Here is a 19,532-nt window from a genome sequence, read left to right as displayed (position 1 = left end):
TATGTAAGTGATAGACATGCTATAAGAATGTGTTCTAGAAACAACTTGTATTCAGATTCCATGGCTCTTTTAGATGGCAAACCCCGTCTCTATAGAAACAATCACCTGTCCTATAGACCTCTAACATTCAGGTTATTAACAGTGGATAGATAGACAGGCTATGTCCCAGATGGCACCCTATTCCCTATATAGTGCACTACATTAGACCAGGGCCCTATGGACACAGATTCATGTAGCAAAGTTATTACAAATAAGTAAAGAAGTAAACTCGAGACAGGAATGTGAGATGAGATATTTCCCTTTTTCCAAAATTTCCCTAAATTTTTACGTCTATTTAAACAGGTTTACCGTCAGTTTTAAAATAAAAACCAATGTAATCCATCTAACATCTCCTATATTAACTCAGATCTCAGATCATTTCTGGTCTTACGTCAGAGACGGCCGTCTGCGCTGACGATCGACGGCAGCGCGGTCGCGTTGCCACGACGCCATTTGTCGTGAGACAACGTATTAACGAAGGAGAAATACAGTTCACAGCATCTTCCTTGGTCTTCCCATGCAGCATACATTTATACCAGCAAGTCTCGTCTACCTACAGTAAGTATTTACCCTCAAAAAAATGATTGTCAAATTGTCCACAACTGATTGAAAAGAGCTACACATTTCAGAGAAAGTTAGAATTAAAACAGCTATTAAATAAAATACACGACTCAGTGAGTTAAAACACCTACAATTAAGTGATTATGTTAATTCACGGGGCAAAATTAGGCATTCAAGTGTCAGGAATTTCTTAATCCTTAAAAGAGATATTTAACATTCTTAAAACATTCTTAATTTAGCACATTGATGTGGTGCTATAACAGTATAACAACCACAGGAGAGAAAACATCAAACAACACGAGGTGTCTGTAAGACGTTGATAATACGTGGAGAACATGGAAGAAAACGTCCCGTGATACAAAATGGAATGTCTTAACATTTAAATACTCCTTAAATGAGAGTATTTATCATTTCTGCACAGAATTAAGTGTGAGCGGTGTACCTCCCAACGTAGGAATAAATGGACCCCCCCACACAAGCTATTTGGACCTTTACTAGTTGTTGATAGTGCATTAATCAAGGTGCAGATTTAAAAAGGTGCAGACTCTGTGTAAATACTTGTCCTTCAGCACCAGATGAACTAATGTAATGTGGGCTTCGACATTTTGAACATTGAGATATTAAATAAATGATCGAGAAGAAGCATAGAATCCAAAGGAGAAAGTTAAGGGTCTTTCTCTGTAGAAAGACAGAAGGCTTTGGAATGTGTTTGATGGAGGAGAGGAGAGCGACGTGTTGATACAGGGAAGACAGATGGACATCTGTGGATTAGGTGAAGGAGGGGTTGAGGTCAGGAGGTGAGGGGTGAGGTCAGTTCCCCTTAAGGGAGTAATCAGGGTTTAGTATCTGGTTACCTTCTTCCTGTTGGGCCTAAACTGTAAGGAGTGGAGAGAGGGAGTGTCTTAAGGGGGATATAAATATCTGGATGGGATGTTGGTTTGTCTGATCACAGCTGTACAGAACCTCTGGGAAGAATTACACTTGGTTAAAGCTTCTCCGGTGTCTGTGGGTTATTTACTCTGAAACATAACAACCTAACAGTAAACAGTTGACTCCATGATGTGAAAAACATTTAGTCACACATGAAAGATGACAGGGGAGATAGAAGATATAGATAGATAGATAGATAGATATACAGTGCATTCAGAAAGTTTTCAGACCCCTTGACTTTTTCCACATTTTGTTACGTTACAGCCTTATTCTAAAACGGATTAAATAAAATGTTTTCCTCATCAATCTACACACAATACCCCATAATGACATCACAATACCCCACAATGACATCACAATACCCCACAATGACATCATAATACCCCATAATGACATCATAATACCCCATAATGCCGAAGAGAAAACAGGTTTTTAGAAATGTTTGCTAATTTATTAAAAATAAAACCCAGAAAAACCTTATTTACATTAGTATTCAGACCCTTTGCTATGAGACTCAAAATTGAGCTCAGATGCGCGTGTGCGTCCATTGATCATCCTTGAGATGTTTCTAGAACTTGATTGGAGTCCACCTGTAGTAAATTCAATGGATTGGACAATATTTGGAAAGGCACACACCTGTCTATATAAGGTCCCACAGTTGACCGTGCATGTCAGAGCAAAAACCAAGCAATGAGGTCCAAGGAATTGTCCGTAGAGCTCCGAGACAGGATTGTGTCGAGGCACAGATCTGGGGAAGGGTACCAAAATATTTCCATAGCATTGAAGGTTCCCAAGAACACAGTGGCCTCCATCATTCTTAAATGGAAGAAGTTTGGAACCACAAAGACTCTTCCTAGAGCTGGCCGCCCGGCCAAACTGAGCAACCGGGGGAGAAGGACCTTGGTCAGGGAGGTGACCAAGAACCCGATGGTCACTCTGACAGAGCTCCAGAGTTCCTCTGTGGAGATGGAGAACCGTCTAGAAGGACAACCATCACTGCAGCACTCCACCAATCAGGCCTTTATGGTAAAGAGGCCAGACGGAAGCCACTCCTCAGTAAAAGGTACATGACAGCCCGCTTGGAGTTTGCCAAAAGGCCCCAAAAGGACTCACAGACCATGAGAAACAAGATTCTCTGGTCTGATGAAACCAAGATTGAACTCATTGGCCTGAATGACTATTATCACGTCTGGAGGAAACCTGACACCGTCCCTACGGTGAAGCATGGTGGTGGCAGCATCTTGCTGTGGGGATGTTTTTCAGGGGCGGGGACTGGGAGAGTAGTCAGGATTGAGGCAAAGATTAACAGAGCAAAGTACAGAGAGATCCTTGATGAAAACCTGCTCCAGAGCGCTCAGGACCTCAGACTGGGGTGAAGGTTCACCTTCCAACAGGACAACGACCCTAAGCACACAGCCAAGACAACGCAGGAGTGGCTTCGGGACAAGTCTCTGAATGTCCTTGAGTGGACCAGCCAGAGCCTGGACTTGAACCTGATCAAACATCTCTGGAGAGACCTGAAAATAGCTGTGCAGCAACAGTCCTCATCCAACCTGACAGAGCTTGAGAGGGTCTGCAGAGAAGAATGGGAGAAAATCCCCAAATACAGGGGTGCCAAGCTTGTAGCATCATACCCAAAAAGACTTGAGTCTGTTATCACTGTCAAAGGTGCTTCAACAAAATACTGAGTAAAGGGTCTGAATACTTATGTAAATGTGATATTTCAGTTAAATATTTGTATATAAATTTGCAAACATTTCTAAAAACCTGTTTTTGCTTTGTCATTATGGGGGGTATTGTGTGTAGATTGACGAGGGGGAAAAAAACTATTTAATCAATTTTAGAATGAGGCTGTAACTTAACAAAATGTGGAAAAAGTCAAGGGGTCTGAATACTTTCCGAAGGCTCTGTATATGAGATAAACTAAGGATAAATAGTGGACAGCAGTGATGAGGAAAGTCATATTTAATCTATCTCGCCCCACAGGAAGTAGTCGTAAGTTTAGCCTCATCACAACGTAGGCAGTTTGAAATGGGAGCGTGTTTGGGTTAGAGTGGGCTAACGAAATACTGTATCAACGTGCTCTATTACAATGGAAGGGATGAGGACATGTTGTTGGGTTGTTGGGTTTCTCTGGAGAAACTAAAACTTTTGGCCACCGTCCGCTAAAAACAAAATGCATTGTTGAGGAAATGCACCATAAAATGTACACGTTCAACAAAAATATGTTTTCCCTTAAAGCCTTGTACACCTCTAGTTCTATTGTTTTCCCTTAAAGCCTTATACACCTCTAGTTCTATTGTTTTCCCTTAAAGCCTTATACACCTCTAGTTCTATTGTTTTCCCTTAAAGCCTTATACACCTCTAGTTCTATTGTTTTCCCTTAAAGCCTTATACACCTCTAGTTCTATTGTTTTCCCTTAAAGCCTTATACACCTCTAGTTCTATTGTTTTCCCTTAAAGCCTTATACACCTCTAGTTCTATTGTTTTCCCTTAAAGCCTTATACACCTCTAGTTCTATTGTTTTCCCTTAAAGCCTTATACACCTCTAGTTCTATTGTTTTCCCTTAAAGCCTTATACACCTCTAGTTCTATTCTGTTTTCCCTTAAAGCCTTATACACCTCTAGTTCTATTGCTTTCCCTTAAAGCCTTATACACCTCTAGTTCTATTGTTTTCCCTTAAAGCCTTATACACCTCTAGTTCTATTGTTTTCCCTTAAAGCCTTATACACCTCTAGTTCTATTGTTTTCCCTTAAAGCCTTATACACCTCTAGTTCTATTGTTTTCCCTTAAAGCCTTATACACCTCTAGTTCTATTGTTTTCCCTTAAAGCCTTATACACCTCTAGTTCTATTGGTTTTCCTTAAAGCCTTATACACCTCTAGTTCTATTGCTTTCCCTTAAAGCCTTATACACCTCTAGTTCTATTCTGTTTTCCCTTAAAGCCTTATACACCTCTAGTTCTATTGTTTTCCCTTAAAGCCTTATACACCTCTAGTTCTGTTGTTTTCCCCAGAAAGACATGGTCATTACGGTATAAAAACATGTTTCCAGGACTGTGGTCAAGGCCATGTAACACGGCGACAAGGACATCTTTCTAGTTGAATGAGTCTCGTTACTGAACCCTGAGATTTAAAAAAACAAAAAACATGACCGGCTCATTTTGAGTTCAACCGGCATCTGGATCTCTGCCATCTTTCTGATATCAGCCATAATCACACCTTAAATCTGACCCCTCTGATATCAGCCATAATCACACCTTAAATCTAACCCCTCTGCTATCAGCCATATCACACCTTAAATCTGACCCCTCTGATATCAGCCATATCACGCTTTAAATCTGACCCATCTGATATCAGCCATATCACACCTTAAATCTGACCCCTCTGATATCAGCCATAATCACACCTTAAATCTGACCCCTCTTACAGGTGTAGGATCTTCATTGAACTTTCCTGCATTTAAAACGTGTAGTGTATTTTAGGTTTAAAATGGCTTTTGAAGTTTGTAATTTCCACTTAGAAATGTAAGACTTTATTTTCTCTTATATTATATATTGATGTATTAACCTGCCCAACAATTACCATTAATTATAATCCATATAATAATTCACATTTCCTGTTGCTGCAGGATAATTTTCCTGCTGTAGCAAACTGGCTCATATTAAGATCCTACATCTGTACATCAGCCATACTGCACCTCAAAAGTTCAATCAAAGCCAAAGTGGCCTCAGACAATGTCACTGGTGCTTCAAGGCTGTTCTATTCAGTCACACTCCCTCCGTACTGCTCACTGACAGTAAAGCACCCATGCAGACTCAAACATGCGTTTTAAAATGGCCGCTTCCATTAGAAAGAAGAAGATTAAACAAAGAAAGAAACACTGAATTCACTCAAAACTAAAACTCCCTTCCCTGGCTGGGGTGTTGTCCCTTCACTGACTGGGGTGTTGTCCCTTCACTGGCTGGGGTGTTGTCTCTTCACTGGCTGGGGTGTTGTCCCTTCACTGACTGGGGTGTTGTCCCTTCACTGGCTGGGGTGTTGTCCCTTCACTGGCTGGGGTGTTGTCCCTTCACTGGCTGGGATGTTGTCCCTTTACTGGCTGGGGTGTTTTCCCTTCACTGGCTGGGGTGTTGTCTTTCAACCACTCCCAAACCCCAACATGGAGGAAACGTAATAAGTGTTGCCCTTCAAGTGTTTCACGCTTCATTTCTCCTCAATCGTCATTAGCCATCTTTTTGCCATTGAAAAGCATGTTTCTTCCTCAGAACAAATACAGAAGAACTCTACTAAAACAACAACGTTAGATCATCAAGATCAAATGAACCGTATAAACATTATGGATACGGTTAATAAGGGTTACATTTCTCATGTGTGTGTGTGTGTGTGTGTGTGTGTGTGTGTGTGTGTGACTGACCATACATATAGCCCATCAACAACAACCCCCACCCCCACCACTCTCTCACCAGGAGAGGTGGACTCTGAGGTGGCTAACAGACTCAGTTGTGTTTCTTCACTGAACCGTCCGTCGTTGTGTCGTGGTGGTTGTCTCGCGGGCTGAAGTCAGGGCAGAAGCCATTGGTCTGGGGCTTGGCGTTGGGTGTGGCTTTGGGCTGGTGAGGACAGCCGTTACGGCCTGTATTGTCTGTGGACAGGTAGTCCTCACTGAAGTTTGGGTGCTGCTCTGCAAAGCTCCTGAACTTGTCTGTTACCACCACAGGAGGGCGCCAGACACAAAGGTAAGGTTATTCCAAGCAAGTTAAATACAGTAACCGACCATTAACACACTAGGAAACAAGTACATGTTTACAAAGATAGGCACACTCCTAATATTTTACAAATGAACTAGAGATTACAGATATACAACGTAACTTTGACATATTCTTTGTTCCGTTCCAAAATCATCCCAGGCGTATACTCCAAGAACAGCTGAACAGAAGGCGGCCCCAGTACAAAGCTAAGACATGTCGTTTCTTACCGAAGGTGAGTTTCCCAGCGTCCTCTGTGTCGATAGCGGTGAAGAGACGTGAGACGTCGAGGACAGCCACTCCTAACGCCGTCTTCAGGATGCAGGACAACTCAGCCCCTGTGACGGCGCCGTCCTCCTCCGCCTCAAACATCTGGGATATACGCAAATAATAACTAACACACATTAGATGACCCTGACCCCTCCTTCATATCTCGCTCGCACTGAGCCGGCTGGCGCTCAGACCATCTGTTCATATCTACACACACAGTCTACAACTCACACCGTAGGTCATTATAGTACGTCGTCTCAAATGGAAAAATGGCAGAAATATCAGTGGTGGTAGGCCCTCTGAAATGGTGGTAGGCCCTCTGAAATGGTCGTAGGCCCTCTGAAATGGTCGTAGGCCCTCTGAAATGGTGGTAGGCCCTCTGAAATGGTGGTAGGCCCTCTGAAAGCCACCTTGACAGAGCATGAAACCAGAGCTGGAGCAGAACGTACCTTGAAGGCCAGCTTCATGGTCTCCAGTGTTTTAGCAGGTCTGCATACAACCGATAAGGCGATGACATATTCTCTGATGTCTATCATGTTGTCTGCCTGCTGGAGGAGACGAGAGAAGGACAGAGTGAAGAGTTACCGGTTAGAAGGAATCTGGCAAACCCACATGTCTAAATCTAATGTCTAAATCTAAAGTCTAAATCTAATGTCTAAATCACATCTTATATTTAAATCTATAGTCTAAATCTCATGTCTAAATCTAATGTCTAAATCTAATGTCTAAATCACATCTTATATTTAAATCTAAAGTCTAAATCTAATGTCTAAATCTAATGTCTAAATCTAAAGTCTAAATCACATCTTATATTTAAATCTAATGTCTAAATCTAAAGTCTAAATCACATCTTATATTTAAATCTAAAGTCTAAATCTAATATCTAAATCTAATGTCTAAATCTAATGTCTAAAGTCTAATGTCTAAATCTAATATCTAAATCTAATGTCTAAAGTCTAATGTCTAAATCTAATGTCTAAAGTCTAATGTCTGAATCTAATGTCTAAATCTAATGCCTAAATCTAATGCCTAAATCTAATGTCTAAAGTCTAAATCTAATGTCTAAATCTTATATCTAAATCTAATGTCTAAATCTAATATCTTACATTTAAATTGAATATCTAAATCTAATGTCTAAATCGAATATCGTACATTTAAATCTAATATCTAAATATAATGTCTAAATCTAATGTCTAAATCTAGTATATAATATCGAAATCTATGTCTAATATCGAAATCTAATATCGAAATCTGTATTTCAATATTAAAATACACAATATAGGGAAAACATATATTTCTGTTTTCTGAGTTTTAGGAAGTTGAGATACTTGTAACTTCGGCCTTCAAATCTCCTAATGGGGTGATATTATATTCAGTGTGTGTTTCCTTACCTCGTTGAAGAGGGAGAAGATGTCTCTGAGCATGTCTGACACAGGGACATCAAGGTAGTGGGCAAAGTCTTCCAGACCCAGCTTCTCTCCCTCCATCTTCCTGGCTCTGTTACCAAACTCCTGCAGTACCTTCTCTACGTTCTGCGGCTTCAACCTGACCAGGTAACATCGACACATTAATACAGAGTCTCTACGTTCTGGGGTTCAACCTGACCAGGTAACATTAATACAGAGTCTCTACATTCTGGGGTTCAACCTGACCAGGTAACATTAATACAGAGTCTCTACATTCTGGGGTTCAACCTGACCAGGTAACATTAATACAGTCTCTACATTCTGGGGTTCAACCTGACCAGGTAACATTAATACAGAGTCTCTACATTCTGGGGTTCAACCTGACCAGGTAACATTAACACAGAGTCTCTACATTCTGGGGTTCAACCTGACCAGGTAACATTAATACAGAGTCTCTACATTCTGGGGTTCAACCTGACCAGGTAACATTAATACAGAGTCTCTACATTCTGGGGTTCAACCTGACCAGGTAACATTAATACAGAGTCTCTACATTCTGGGGTTCAACCTGACCAGGTAACATTAATACAGAGTCTCTACATTCTGGGGTTCAACCTGACCAGGTAACATTAATACAGAGTCTCTACATTCTGGGGTTCAACCTGACCAGGTAACATTAATAAAGAGTCTCTACATTCTGGAGGTTCAACCTGACCAGGTAACATTAATACAGAGTCTCTACATTCTGGGGTTCAACCTGACCAGGTAACATTAATACAGAGTCTCTACATTCTGGGGTTCAACCTGACCAGGTAACATTAATACAGAGTCTCTACATTCTGGGGTTCAACCTGACCAGGTAACATTAATACAGAGTCTCTACATTCTGGGGTTCAACCTGACCAGGTAACATTAATACAGAGTCTCTACATTCTGGGGTTCAACCTGACCAGGTAACATTAATACAGAGTCTCTACATTCTGGGGTTCAACCTGACCAGGTAACATTAATACAGAGTCTCTACATTCTGGGGTTCAACCTGACCAGGTAACATTAATACAGAGTCTCTACATTCTGGGGTTCAACCTGACCAGGTAACATTAATACAGAGTCTCTACATTCTGGGGTTCAACCTGACCAGGTAACATTAATACAGAGTCTCTACATTCTGGGCTTCAACCTGACCAGGTAACATTAATACAGAGTCTCTACATTCTGGGGTTCAACCTGACCAGGTAACATTAATACAGAGTCTCTACATTCTGGGGTTCAACCTGACCAGGTAACATTAATACAGAGTCTCTACATTCTGGGGTTCAACCTGACCAGGTAACATTAATACAGAGTCTCTACATTCTGGGGTTCAACCTGACCAGGTAACATTAATACAGAGTCTCTACATTCTGGGGTTCAACCTGACCAGGTAACATTAATACAGAGTCTCTACATTCTGGGCTTCAACCTGACCAGGTAACATTAATACAGAGTCTCTAAATTCTGGGGTTCAACCTGACCAGGTAACATTAATACAGAGTCTCTACATTCTGGGGTTCAACCTGACCAGGTAACATCTACACATTAATAGAGAGTCTCTACATTCTGGGGTTCAACCTGACCAGGTAACATTAATAGAGAGTCTCTACATTCTGGGGTTCAACCTGACCAGGTAACATTAATACAGAGTCTCTACATTCTGGGGTTCAACCTGACCAGGTAACATTAATACAGAGTCTCTACATTCTGGGGTTCAACCTGACCAGGTAACATTAATACAGAGTCTCTACATTCTGGGGTTCAACCTGACCAGGTAACATTAATACAGTCTCTACATTCTGGGGTTCAACCTGACCAGGTAACATTAATACAGAGTCTCTACATTCTGGGGTTCAACCTGACCAGGTAACATTAATACAGTCTCTACATTCTGGGGTTCAACCTGACCAGGTAACATTAATACAGTCTCTACATTCTGGGGTTCAACCTGACCAGGTAACATTAATACAGTCTCTACATTCTGGGGTTCAACCTGACCAGGTAACATTAATACAGTCTCTACATTCTGGGGTTCAACCTGACCAGGTAACATTAATACAGAGTCTCTACATTCTGGGGTTCAACCTGACCAGGTAACATTAATACAGAGTCTCTACATTCTGGGGTTCAACCTGTCCAGGTAACATTACTACAGAGTCTCTACATTCTGGGGTTCAACCTGACCAGGTAACATTAATACAGAGTCTCTACATTCTGGGGTTCAACCTGACCAGGTAACATTAATACAGAGTCTCTACATTCTGGGGTTCAACCTGACCAGGTAACATTAATACAGAGTCTCTACATTCTGGGGTTCAACCTGACCAGGTAACATTAATACAGAGTCTCTACATTCTGGGCTTCAACCTGACCAGGTAACATTAATACAGAGTCTCTAAATTCTGGGGTTCAACCTGACCAGGTAACATTAATACAGAGTCTCTACATTCTGGGGTTCAACCTGACCAGGTAACATCTACACATTAATAGAGAGTCTCTACATTCTGGGGTTCAACCTGACCAGGTAACATTAATAGAGAGTCTCTACATTCTGGGGTTCAACCTGACCAGGTAACATTAACACAGAGTCTCTACATTCTGGGGTTCAACCTGACCAGGTAACATTAATACAGAGTCTCTACATTCTGGGGTTCAACCTGACCAGGTAACATTAATACAGAGTCTCTACATTCTGGGGTTCAACCTGACCAGGTAACATTAACACAGAGTCTCTACATTCTGGGGTTCAACCTGACCAGGTAACATTAATACAGAGTCTCTACATTCTGGGGTTCAACCTGACCAGGTAACATTAATACAGAGTCTCTACATTCTGGGGTTCAACCTGACCAGGTAACATTAATACAGTCTCTACATTCTGGGGTTCAACCTGACCAGGTAACATTAATACAGAGTCTCTACATTCTGGGGTTCAACCTGACCAGGTAACATTAATACAGTCTCTACATTCTGGGGTTCAACCTGACCAGGTAACATTAATACAGTCTCTACATTCTGGGGTTCAACCTGACCAGGTAACATTAATACAGTCTCTACATTCTGGGGTTCAACCTGACCAGGTAACATTAATACAGTCTCTACATTCTGGGGTTCAACCTGACCAGGTAACATTAATACAGAGTCTCTACATTCTGGGGTTCAACCTGACCAGGTAACATTAATACAGAGTCTCTACATTCTGGGGTTCAACCTGACCAGGTAACATTAATACAGAGTCTCTACGTTCTGGGGTTCAACCTGACCAGGTAAGATCAACACATTAATACAGAGTTTCTACGTTCTGGGGTTCAACCTGACCAGGTAACATTATTACAGAGTCTCTACATTCTGGGGTTCAACCTGACCAGGTAACATTAATACAGAGTCTCTACATTCTGGGGTTCAACCTGACCAGGTAACATTAATACAGAGTCTCTACGTTCTGGGGTTCAACCTGACCAGGTAACATTAATACAGAGTCTCTACATTCTGGGGTTCAACCTGACCAGGTAACATTAATACAGAGTCTCTACATTCTGGGGTTCAACCTGACCAGGTAACATTAATACAGAGTCTCTACATTCTGGGGTTCAACCTGACCAGGTAACATTAATACAGAGTCTCTACATTCTGGGGTTCAACCTGACCAGGTAACATTACTACAGAGTCTCTACATTCTGGGTTTCAACCTGACCAGGTAACATTAATACAGAGTCTCTACATTCTGGGGTTCAACCTGACCAGGAAACATCAACACATTAATACAGAGTCTCTACATTCTGGGGTTCAACCTGACCAGGTAACATTAATACAGAGTCTCTACATTCTGGGGTTCAACCTGACCAGGTAACATTAATACAGAGTCTCTACATTCTGGGGTTCAACCTGACCAGGTAACATCAACACATTATTACAGAGTCTCTACATTCTGGGGTTCAACCTGACCAGGTAACATTAATACAGAGTCTCTACATTCTGGGGTTCAACCTGACCAGGTAACATTAATACAGAGTCTCTACATTCTGGGGTTCAACCTGACCAGGTAACATTAATACAGAGTCTCTACATTCTGGGGTTCAACCTGACCAGGTAACATTAATACAGAGTCTCTACATTCTGGGGTTCAACCTGACCAGGTAACATTAATACAGAGTCTCTACATTCTGGAGTTCAACCTGACCAGGTAACATTAATACAGTCTCTACATTCTGGGGTTCAATCTGACCAGGTAACATTAATACAGAGTCTCTACATTCTGGGGTTCAACCTGACCAGGTAACATTAATACAGAGTCTCTACATTCTGGGGTTCAACCTGACCAGGTAACATTAATACAGAGTCTCTACATTCTGGGGTTCAACCTGACCAGGAAACATCAACACATTAATACAGAGTCTCTACATTCTGGGGTTCAACCTGACCAGGTAACATTAATACAGAGTCTCTACATTCTGGGGTTCAACCTGACCAGGTAACATTAATACAGAGTCTCTACATTCTGGGGTTCAACCTGACCAGGTAACATCAACACATTATTACAGAGTCTCTACATTCTGGGGTTCAACCTGACCAGGTAACATTAATACAGAGTCTCTACATTCTGGGGTTCAACCTGACCAGGTAACATTAATACAGAGTCTCTACATTCTGGGGTTCAACCTGACCAGGTAACATTAATACAGAGTCTCTACATTCTGGGGTTCAACCTGACCAGGTAACATTAATACAGAGTCTCTACATTCTGGAGTTCAACCTGACCAGGTAACATTAATACAGAGTCTCTACATTCTGGGGTTCAACCTGACCAGGTAACATTAATACAGAGTCTCTACATTCTGGGGTTCAACCTGACCAGGTAACATTAATACAGAGTCTCTACATTCTGGAGTTCAACCTGACCAGGTAACATTAATACAGAGTCTCTACATTCTGGGGTTCAACCTGACCAGGTAACATTAATACAGAGTCTCTACATTCTGGAGTTCAACCTGACCAGGTAACATTAATACAGAGTCTCTACATTCTGGGGTTCAACCTGACCAGGTAACATTAATACAGTCTCTACATTCTGGGGTTCAACCTGACCAGGTAACATTAATACAGTCTCTACATTCTGGGGTTCAACCTGACCAGGTAACATTAATACAGAGTCTCTACATTCTGGGGTTCAACCTGACCAGGTAACATTAATACAGAGTCTCTACATTCTGGGGTTCAACCTGACCAGGTAACATTAATACAGAGTCTCTACATTCTGGGGTTCAACCTGACCAGGTAACATTAATACAGAGTCTCTACATTCTGGGGTTCAACCTGACCAGGTAACATCTACACATTAATACAGAGCCTGCTGCACATTTAAGACAAACCAATTCAAGCTAAACCAGCTTCAACCGGCGCAATTACCACAAACACAATCAACCACAACCACACTGCATATTCACACCATCATGTAAGCACAAAATAAACCTGCAACACAACACACTGGCACAAGACAAAAAAACACACAACTCCTACCCAGTTCAAATACACAGCACAACATTCACATTGACACCAACACATTGAGGATTTATACACATCCTAGGATGAATATGTTGTATTATAATATAGAACCATCACTATGACAGTTAGTTAGTAGGATGAATATATTGTTTTATAGAACCATCACTATGACAGTGAGTTAGTAGGATGAATATATTGTAATATAGAACCATCACTATGACAGTTAGTTAGTAGGATGAATATGTTGTATTATAATATAGAACCATCACTATGACAGTTAGTTAGTAGGATGAATATGTTGTTTTATAGAACCATCACTATGACAGTGAGTTAGTAGGATGAATATATTGTAATATAGAACCATCACTATGACAGTGAGTTAGTAGGATGAATATATTGTAATATAGAACCATCACTATGACAGTGAGTTAGTAGGATGAATATATTGTATTATAGAACCATCACTATGACAGTTAGTTAGTAGGATGAATATATTGTAATATAGAACCATCACTATGACAGTTAGTTAGTAGGATGAATATGTTGTAATATAGAACCATCACTATGACAGTTAGTTAGTAGGATGAATATATTGTTTTATAGAACCATCACTATGACAGTTAGTTAGTAGGATGAATATGTTGTAATATAGAACCATCACTATGACAGTGAGTTAGTAGGATGAATATATTGTTTTATAGAACCATCACTATGACAGTTAGTTAGTAGGATGAATATATTGTAATATAGAACCATCACTATGACAGTGAGTTAGTAGGATGAATATATTGTTTTATAGAACCATCACTATGACAGTGAGTTAGTAGGATGAATATATTGTAATATAGAACCATCACTATGACAGTTAGTTAGTAGGATGAATATGTTGTATTATAATATAGAACCATCACTATGACAGTTAGTTAGTAGGATGAATATGTTGTTTTATAGAACCATCACTATGACAGTGAGTTAGTAGGATGAATATATTGTAATATAGAACCATCACTATGACAGTTAGTTAGTAGGATGAATATGTTGTAATATAGAACCATCACTATGACAGTTAGTTAGTAGGATGAATATGTTGTTTTATAGAACCATCACTATGACAGTTAGTTAGTAGGATGAATATATTGTATTATAGAACCATCACTATGACAGTTAGTTAGTAGGATGAATATGTTGTATTATAGAACCATCACTATGACAGTTAGTTAGTAGGATGAATATGTTGTATTATAGAACCATCACTATGACAGTGAGTTAGTAGGATGAATATATTGTATTATAGAACCATCACTATGACAGTGAGTTAGTAGGATGAATATATTGTAATATAGAACCATCACTATGACAGTGAGTTAGTAGGATGAATATATTGTATTATAGAACCATCACTATGACAGTGAGTTAGTAGGATGAATATATTGTATTATAGAACCATCACTATGACAGTGAGTTAGTAGGATGAATATATTGTAATATAGAACCATCACTATGACAGTGAGTTAGTAGGATGAATATGTTGTATTATAGAACCATCACTATGACAGTTAGTTAGTAGGATGAATATGTTGTAATATAGAACCATCACTATGACAGTTAGTTAGTAGGATGAATATGTTGTAATATAGAACCATCACTATGACAGTGAGTTAGTAGGATGAATATGTTGTTTTATAGAACCATCACTATGACAGTTAGTTAGTAGGATGAATATATTGTAATATAGAACCATCACTATGACAGTGAGTTAGTAGGATGAATATGTTGTATTGTAATATAGAACCATCACTATGACAGTTAGTTAGTAGGATGAATATATTGTTTTATAGAACCATCACTATGACAGTGAGTTAGTAGGATGAATATATTGTAATATAGAACCATCACTATGACAGTTAGTTAGTAGGATGAATATGTTGTATTGTAATATATAACCATCACTATGACAGTGAGTTAGTAGGATGAATATGTTGTATTGTAATATAGAACCATCACTATGACAGTGAGTTAGTAGGATGAATATATTGTAATATAGAACCATCACTATGACAGTGAGTTAGTAGGATGAATATATTGTATTGTAATATAGAACCATCACTATGACAGTGAGTTAGTAGGATGAATATATTGTAATATAGAACCATCACTATGACAGTGAGTTAGTAGGATGAATATGTTGTATTGTAATATAGAACCATCACTATGACAGTTAGTTAGTAGGATGAATATATTGTTTTATAGAACCATCACTATGACAGTGAGTTAGTAGGATGAATATATTGTAATATAGAACCATCACTATGACAGTTAGTTAGTAGGATGAATATGTTGTATTAAAATATAGAACTATCACTATGACAGTTAGTTAGTAGGATGAATATGTTGTTTTATAGAACCATCACTATGACAGTGAGTTAGTAGGATGAATATATTGTAATATAGAACCATCACTATGACAGTTAGTTAGTAGGATGAATATGTTGTAATATAGAACCATCACTATGACAGTTAGTTAGTAGGATGAATATGTTGTTTTATAGAACCATCACTATGACAGTTAGTTAGTAGGATGAATATATTGTATTATAGAACCATCACTATGACAGTTAGTTAGTAGGATGAATATGTTGTATTATAGAACCATCACTATGACAGTTAGTTAGTAGAATGAATATGTTGTATTATAGAACCATCACTATGACAGTGAGTTAGTAGGATGAATATGTTGTATTATAGAACCATCACTATGACAGTGAGTTAGTAGGATGAATATATTGTATTGTAATATAGAACCATCACTATGACAGTGAGTTAGTAGGATGAATATATTGTATTATAGAACCATCACTATGACAGTTAGTTAGTAGGATGAATATGTTGTAATATAGAACCATCACTATGACAGTTAGTTAGTAGGATGAATATGTTGTAATATAGAACCATCACTATGACAGTGAGTTAGTAGGATGAATATGTTGTTTTATAGAACCATCACTATGACAGTTAGTTAGTAGGATGAATATGTTGTTTTATAGAACCATCACTATGACAGTTAGTTAGTAGGATGAATATATTGTTTTATAGAACCATCACTATGACAGTGAGTTAGTAGGATGAATATATTGTATTGTAATATAGAACCATCACTATGACAGTGAGTTAGTAGGATGAATATGTTGTTTTATAGAACCATCACTATGACAGTTAGTTAGTGGGATGAATATATTGTTTTATAGAACCATCACTATGACAGTGAGTTAGTAGGATGAATATGTTGTTTTATAGAACCATCACTATGACAGTTAGTTAGTGGGATGAATATATTGTTTTATAGAACCATCACTATGACAGTGAGTTAGTAGGATGAATATATTGTATTGTAATATAGAACCATCACTATGACAGTGAGTTAGTAGGATGAATATGTTGTAATATAGAACCATCACTATGACAGTTAGTTAGTAGGATGAATATATTGTATTATAGAACCATCACTATGACAGTGAGTTAGTAGGATGAATATGTTGTTTTATAGAACCATCACTATGACAGTTAGTTAGTGGGATGAATATATTGTTTTATAGAACCATCACTATGACAGTGAGTTAGTAGGATGAATATATTGTATTGTAATATAGAACCATCACTATGACAGTGAGTTAGTAGGATGAATATGTTGTAATATAGAACCATCACTATGACAGTTAGTTAGTAGGATGAATATATTGTATTATAGAACCATCACTATGACAGTGAGTTAGTAGGATGAATATATTGTAATATAGAACCATCACTATAACAGTTAGTTAGTAGGATGAATATATTGTAATATAGAACCATCACTATGACAGTGAGTTAGTAGGATGAATATATTGTATTGTAATATAGAACTATGACAGTTAGTTAGTAGGATGAATATATTGTATTATAGAACCATCACTATGACAGTGAGTTAGTAGGATGAATATATTGTATTATAGAACCATCACTATGACAGTGAGTTAGTAGGATGAATATATTGTAATATAGAACCATCACTATGACAGTTAGTTAGTAGGATGAATATGTTGTAATATAGAACCATCACTATGACAGTTAGTTAGTAGGATGAATATATTGTAATATAGAACCATCACTATGACAGTGAGTTAGTAGGATGAATATATTGTAATATAGAACCATCACTATGACAGTTAGTTAGTAGGATGAATATATTGTAATATAGAACCATCACTATGACAGTTAGTTAGTAGGATGAATATATTGTAATATAGAACCATCACTATGACAGTTAGTTAGTAGGATGAATATATTGTAATATAGAACCATCACTATGACAGTGAGTTAGTAGGATGAATATATTGTAATATAGAACCATCACTATGACAGTGAGTTAGTAGGATGAATATATTGTAATATAGAACCATCACTATGACAGTGAGTTAGTAGGATGAATATATTGTATTATAGAACCATCACTATGACAGTTAGTTAGTAGGATGAATATATTGTATTGTAATATAGAACCATCACTATGACAGTTAGTTAGTAGGATGAATATATTGTATTATAGAACCATCACTATGACAGTGAGTTAGTAGGATGAATATGTTGTAATATAGAACCATCACTATGACAGTTAGTTAGTAGGATGAATATATTGTATTATAGAACCATCACTATAACAGTGAGTTAGTAGGATGAATATGTTGTAATATAGAACCATCACTATGACAGTGAGTTAGTAGGATGAATATATTGTAATATAGAACCATCACTATGACAGTGAGTTAGTAGGATGAATATATTGTATTATAGAACCATCACTATGACAGTGAGTTAGTAGGATGAATATGTTGTATTATAGAACCATCACTATGACAGTGAGTTAGTAGGATGAATATATTGTAATATAGAACCATCACTATGACAGTTAGTTAGTAGGATGAATATATTGTAATATAGAACCATCACTATGACAGTGAGTTAGTAGGATGAATATGTTGTAATATAGAACCATCACTATGACAGTGAGTTAGTAGGATGAATATGTTGTAATATAGAACCATCACTATGACAGTGAGTTAGTAGGATGAATATATTGTATTATAGAACCATCACTATGACAGTGAGTTAGTAGGATGAATATGTTGTATTATAGAACCATCACTATGACAGTGAGTTAGTAGGATGAATATGTTGTAATATAGAACCATCACTATGACAGTGAGTTAGTAGGATGAATATATTGTAATATAGAACCATCACTATGACAATTAGTTAGTAGGATGAATATATTGTAATATAGAACCATCACTATGACAGTGAGTTAGTAGGATGAATATGTTGTAATATAGAACCATCACTATGACAGTTAGTAGGATGAATATATTGTATTATAGAACCATCACTATGACAGTGAGTTAGTAGGATGAATATGTTGTAATATAGAACCATCACTATGACAGTGAGTTAGTAGGATGAATATGTTGTAATATAGAACCATCACTATGACAGTTAGTAGGATGAATATATTGTATTATAGAACCATCACTATGACAGTTAGTAGGATGAATATATTGTAATATAGAACCATCACTATGACAGTGAGTTAGTAGGATGAATATGTTGTATTATAGAACCATCACTATGACAGTTAGTTAGTAGGATGAATATATTGTATTATAGAACCATCACTATGACAGTTAGTTAGTAGGATGAATATGTTGTATTATAGAACCATCACTATGACAGTGAGTTAGTAGGATGAATATGTTGTATTATAGAACCATCACTATGACAGTTAGTTAGTAGGATGAATATATTGTATTATAGAACCATCACTATGACAGTTAGTTAGTAGGATGAATATGTTGTATTGTAATATAGAACCATCACTATGACAGTGAGTTAGTAGGATGAATATGTTGTAATATAGAACCATCACTATGACATTTAGTTAGTAGAATGAATATGTTGTAATATAGAACCATCACTATGACAGTTAGTTAGTAGGATGAATATGTTGTATT

At 38.0% G+C, this 19,532-nt stretch overlaps 2 protein-coding genes across 4 annotated transcripts in view; one reads left to right on the top strand and one right to left on the bottom strand.

The window, feature by feature from the left end:
* Positions 1-19,532, top strand: part of LOC139572879 (palmitoyltransferase ZDHHC3-A-like) — a 255,214-nt gene that overhangs the window by 141,754 nt on the left and 93,928 nt on the right. The gene's annotated exons all lie outside the window — the stretch shown is intronic.
* Positions 1-19,532, bottom strand: part of LOC139572876 (lysophosphatidylcholine acyltransferase 1) — a 280,718-nt gene that overhangs the window by 206,180 nt on the left and 55,006 nt on the right. The window contains exons 11-14 of one of the 3 annotated variants that reach the window (XR_011674508.1): positions 7,942-8,095; positions 7,000-7,098; positions 6,511-6,652; positions 4,755-6,237 (exon numbers count right to left, since the gene is read on the bottom strand). Coding sequence is in view for 2 of the 3 variants with exons in the window: in XM_071395705.1 (XP_071251806.1) it covers positions 6,032-6,237; positions 6,511-6,652; positions 7,000-7,098; positions 7,942-8,095 (601 nt within the window). In the remaining variant the exon portion in view is untranslated. Of the gene's footprint in view, positions 1-6; positions 6,238-6,510; positions 6,653-6,999; positions 7,099-7,941; positions 8,096-19,532 lie in introns of those variants that run through there. The other 2 variants (XM_071395706.1, XM_071395705.1) reach the window with 2 other exon arrangements.

Source organism: Salvelinus alpinus, chromosome 4 (genome assembly GCF_045679555.1).
Source record: "Salvelinus alpinus chromosome 4, SLU_Salpinus.1, whole genome shotgun sequence".
NCBI classification, from domain to species: domain Eukaryota; kingdom Metazoa; phylum Chordata; class Actinopteri; order Salmoniformes; family Salmonidae; genus Salvelinus; species Salvelinus alpinus.
This window is presented reverse-complemented; position numbering and strand designations above follow the sequence as displayed.